Genomic DNA, 5,388 nt, shown 5'->3' with positions numbered 1-5,388 from the left:
TAAGAAAACGTTGGTTTCACCGAACAGGACTTACCAGGGGCCACTGGGCCAGTGATCCACTGTGAGGGGTACGCATGAGCAAGGAGGTTGTCCTTGCAGACCTTGCAAGAAGCCTCCATGGGATTAAAGGGAAAAAGAGTCGCTCCTTTTTAACTGATAATCGATAATAATAATATTAATAAATAAAATTTATTAATAGTAGTTTAATTAATGGTTTGAAAGTAGCTTAGCATATTAATAGTAGTTTGATTTAACGGGCCAACTTTCCTAACTCATCAAGTAAATTGAATTGTGACATGATTAAGTAGTTGATAATAAAATAAGCAGAGCTAATGGAAATTGATGATATGGGTTGCTCAATTCTTGGTCTGCTGCTTTTTTCTGCTGATGCACATAACAGACTAATTTGAGAAAAAGATTTAGAGGATAGAGAGCACAAGGTAGCGTGCGTACACGTGTGGCTTGAATTATGATGATCTAAATATAGAATTAGGAAAGAAAAAAGGAAATAGGAAACGAAGAGAGAATAGAATAGAATTGAATGGGGAAAGGGAAGAAATAGGAGAATTAATGAATTAAATGAATAGGATGATGGTTTGTTGGGGATGGGAGGAATTTCCAGCTAGCTAGCAATAATAGCATTGCCCAACAATAGCCAAATAGCAGCAGAGCCATGAGCCAACAAGGCTTCCATCATGCATCATCCATATGCAATGCCTGCATCCATCCAGACGATCATGGAGACCTATCTCTTTACTTTGCGGTTTAATTATCTTATTCATTAACATTTTTATTTCCTTTTCTAGCCACCTACCTAGTTTCTTCGGTCTCTCTTGGCTGATCGATTTATGAATTCTTTTAATTTCATTTTGATTCTCATCATTTTTGCTCCTATCTTCTCCACCTTAATTAATTAATTATATCCATCCACTCTTTTGATTGATTAATTCACCTTTGGCGCGAAGTGATCGAAGTGGTCATCTGAATCTGAACAAATATATACACAATATACTATTGACCGATCTGTACGTCTGGATCCAAGACCTTGGCAAACATGGCCCGCTCTACCTCGCGGGGTTCCAACTCCTCTCCCAATGGCCTCCTCACAGTTACCATCGCTGGCGGCCGCCATGACCACGTGGACCCCGCTTCGAACAACGAAGAAGAAGACGATGAACTAGTGGATCCCGATGATCCTTTTGACGTTATCCACACCAAGAACGTCCCGCTCCAGACGCTCAAGCGTTGGAGAGTAAGCACCCGCAACATTTTATCCAATTTACTTTTCCAACGATGAAAGGAAGTTTCACTGATCATTTAATTATTTGCAGCAAGCAGCATTGGTTCTGAATGCCTCCAGGCGTTTTAGATATACTTTGGACTTGAAAAAGGAAGAGGAGAAAGAGCAAAAGAAAAGCATGATTAGAGCCCATGCACAAGTCATAAGAGTAAGCTAGCTCATTAAAGTTCCCTCCTGATCAATCAATTAGTTTGGTTTATTTCCCACGCTTCTCTTCTACTAATCAACCACGATTACTTGCTTTATTATATTAGGCAGCTTTGCTTTTCAGATTGGCTGGGGAACGGGAACTAGGTACGTACGTACTTGTCCATTGAATTAAATTTTTCTCTTATTACTATTCCCTCCGTACGTATGCATGCCTAAAATTAAACTTGTATCATACGACATCCAGTGACAAATACAGCAGCGCCATCCCTGGCAGCCCCAACTCCTGATGGTGACTATGCAGTTGGACTCGAACAACTAGTTTCGATGTTTAAGGATCAGAACGTTCTTGCTTTGCAACACTATGGAGGGGCAAGTCTACTTCAATACAACCTTTTGTATGTTGTGCACTACGTTAAATTGATGGCTTGAAGCCTTGTGCTTTATTTGCTAACACACACATATACATACGACATCTTATTCATCAGGTTAGGGGCTTAGCGGATATACTAAAATCAAATCCGGAGAAAGGCATTAGTGGAAGTGATATTGATCTATCAAAAAGGAAAATAGCATTTGGAACTAATACATATCCTCGGAAAAAGGGCAGAAGTTTCTGGGTACTTTCTATTCTTTTTTATACCATCTTTTCTTTTCAGGAAATTAAAGATAAAAATTGCAGTTAACGAAGTAGTTGCTAGTTTAACAGTGGTTGTTTTACAGAGGTTTCTTTGGGAATCTTGGCAAGATCTGACGCTTATAATATTGATTATAGCAGCTGTGGTATCATTGGCACTTGGAATAAAAACAGAGGTGTGTGAATAACACTCTTATTTTCTAATTCTCATCATTCACAACAAACATTTATTCGAGCACTAATGCGCTATACAGCTTGATTATGTGATGAATTAGGTAACATACATGCACATGCGGTTCCATGTATCATCTAACTGAATAAAATACCTCTAGTGCTGTCATGTAATACGCGTTAATTGTAATCACTAAACTAAAATATTCTTGTCCAAATTTTAATTCTCTTTCTTAATTTCACTGAGAAAAGAGGTATTCCCTTTATCCTTTTAGATAAATTTAGATATAAAATTATTTGAATAAAAAAAAATTACTCATTTCGAGGTTCATTTTTTACGTTCCTTAATAGTTAAAAAAGAAAACCGAAAATGACCAAAAGTCCAAAACTAAGATAGGGAGAAGCATCAGCTCCAACCCGGTTTTCATAGACCGGGACCCCGAAATCTTCTCCGTCCTCCTCTCCCTCCTGCGCACCAATCAGATCCCCTCCGCCGCCCGCCGCTTCTCCACACAGGAGCTTGCTGACGAGGCCGCCTTTTACGGCATAGACTCCCACTTCCGCTCTGCTGCCGCTCCCCCGCCCTTCTCCGGCATCGATGCTTCCATCGTCAAGTCCATCAGTCCCGCCTCCGAGGGTCTCCCTTCCACCTTTGCCGTCGCCGACAACGGCGCGGTCTGGATCGCCCACGGCGGCCAGATCTCCAGCTATGACTGGAGCCTCGCCCACACCGGCACTCTCCGTACTCACCTCGACGAGATCGACTCCATCTGCCGCGTATGGACGGAGATCGCTGCCGTCGGATCGGAATCCGATGCCGGACTTCATTTCTACGACTTCTCAAGCAGCCGCCACGTTGGATCCGTACACTGGACCGATCCTTCAGATCCTCGCATATTCAAGGCTCGCGTTAACGCCATAACCGCCTCGGAAACCTCCGTGTTCGCCTCGTTCGATTGTCCTCACCGCGAGAACATTGTTCTCGAGATCGACAAAGAGAGGATCCAGATTGTATCGCAGTTAGGGCGCCAATCGGGGAACCAGGCAAAGCACATGGTTCCGTCGAAGCTGACGTTTGTTCCGGCAACCGGAGTTCTCGTCGGAACCGCCATCACGAGCGGCGCGTTCGGCTACTCCGGTTACATACGGATTTGGGACCCCAGGTCCGGAGACGTGGTTTGGGAGACAAACGAGCCTGGTGCGGGTCGGAGTAGCAGGTTCGGAGACTCATTTGCTGACGTGGATGTTGACGCGGAAGGGTTATCGATTTTCAAGCTGTGTTCTAAGTCTGGGGATTTGGGTATGGCTGACATGAGGCGTTTGGGGGATGATCCTTGGGTTTATTTGGAGGAGAAGAACCCTAGCATGGTAAATTATGGTGGTGAAGTGAATAATTTGTTGATGCATTGTTGTTGGGGGCAAGTGTTTGTTGGAAGAGATGGAAGCTTGGAGGTTTGGTCAAGGGTTCAAGCCCATGGTGGCAGCATCGAAGGTGAGAGCGGGCGTGAAGGGTTGTTTCGGAGGAACTTCGTGGATAAGAGGGGTGATTCAGAGAGAGGGGATATAAAGAAGATTGAAGGTGGTGGGGATAGGTTGTTTGTTAGTAGGGAAGGTGTTGAAGGTATTGAAGTGTGGGAGAGTTCTCATACTTCTGGAGCTGTTCCTGTTTCATGACCCCTCCCCATGGATTAGGGGCCTTTTTTTCTCAACATTTTAGGTAGGGGTTTCTTGTTTTGTAAGATTCATATATTTTTTTCTTTTTGATGATTCAATGAGAAACTGTTTAGTTAGTTATAGCGCTGATATTTTCAGCTGTATACACTTGAATAATTTATAATAAGATGCAATTTCCCTTACAGTGTATGTGTTGGTTGTGATTTTGTTATTACTCATTAGTCATCGTGTTTTGTCAGGTTCTTTGCTAGGGATTTCCATTTTTTTATGCAAGGTTCTTCTTCTTTCATGAAAACTGTGTTATTAGCCATAGAAAGTAGTTCTTTACTCTAATAGCTTGAACATTTTCATATCAAGAAGTGTCTTGGACTTGGTTGTGAAACTATGATCTTGGTATAGTGCCGTTTGGATATCTTCAATCTGATTTACTAATAGTTGCTAATTATGTGAGTATATTTTAGTGAAAGCTTTGGGATCATTTCAATGTTCATGGTCAATTAAGTACTATACTTTTCTGTGATGGCCTTAGTGAACTTTATCTTTCACTATAGTCCTGTTATGTTTGACACAATGATAGAGAAGCATGATTTGTGTACAATGCACCATTCTTGTTAAGGGATATGTTTAGTACTTAGTAACTATTTTTGTTCTCTTTTTTAATGAATGTTATGATATAAAGCTTTGTTTTTTTCACTGCAACATTTTGCTAACAGCTTTTTTTTTCCGGATAAGTAACACAAGGTAACTAGAATAAGTAACACAAAGTAACTCAGCCTGTCCGAAAGAAGCAGGGGTCAATCCGTCGCAGTTTTTACAATATCAAAACACCAAACATATCAAGAAACCATACATATCAAGCTAAACAGCACATTTTTATAACAGCTTTTATGCCTTTGCCAGTTATTACTGTCTTTGATCACACTATTTATCTGCTTTGTTTGTCGTGTTTCCTGAATGAAAACCTTTGTCATGGAAGACTCAGATCATATAGTTTACTTTTGTTGCAAATTATCCTCTTCATTCATTGCTCTATTGGCGGATTACAGAACACACCAGTTACTTAATTCTAAGGATCTCAACTTCAGGTATGTTTACATTACATGTATAATTATTAATAATCTATCTATATTCGATGACCACCATTTCTTAAACTGTCAGGTCTGGATTTTAATATTTAAAAACGTAGTTACTTGTATTTATGATGATGACTTTGTAAGTATTTCCATTTTATATAGTACTACATCAAATTTGATTATCTTGTTTTAGGATGGGATGGGCATTAGAAGTAGATTTCAGCACTACAATTTCCCTACTACTTACCCATGGTTGATATTTGGTCAATTTAATCTATTGCTTATTTATTTTTACTATCATGAGCCATTGTTTATTGATATTATGAACATTTGAGGACATCACCATCTTGTCGTACTATAATTTTCTATTATATTCATTTTCTGAT

At 40.3% G+C, this 5,388-nt stretch overlaps 1 protein-coding gene and 1 pseudogene across 1 annotated transcript; both read left to right on the top strand.

Annotated features, from left to right (window-relative positions):
- Positions 1–404: 404 nt before the first annotated feature.
- Positions 405–5,388, top strand: part of LOC107459706 (calcium-transporting ATPase 9, plasma membrane-type-like) — a 16,066-nt pseudogene continuing 11,082 nt past the window's right edge.
- Positions 2,369–4,113, top strand: LOC107459551 (protein ENDOPLASMIC RETICULUM-ARRESTED PEN3-like). Its single transcript, XM_016077775.3, has 2 exons — positions 2,369–2,386; positions 2,607–4,113. Exons 1-2 carry the CDS (start codon positions 2,369–2,371, stop codon positions 3,927–3,929), a joined length of 1,341 nt encoding a protein of 446 aa, XP_015933261.2. The 3' UTR covers positions 3,930–4,113.

The sequence above is a fragment of the Arachis duranensis genome, chromosome 7 (genome assembly GCF_000817695.3).
Source record: "Arachis duranensis cultivar V14167 chromosome 7, aradu.V14167.gnm2.J7QH, whole genome shotgun sequence".
Classification (NCBI taxonomy): Eukaryota; Viridiplantae; Streptophyta; class Magnoliopsida; order Fabales; family Fabaceae; genus Arachis; species Arachis duranensis.
Note: the sequence above shows the minus strand (reverse complement) of the source record. Positions and strands in the feature narration are given on the sequence as shown.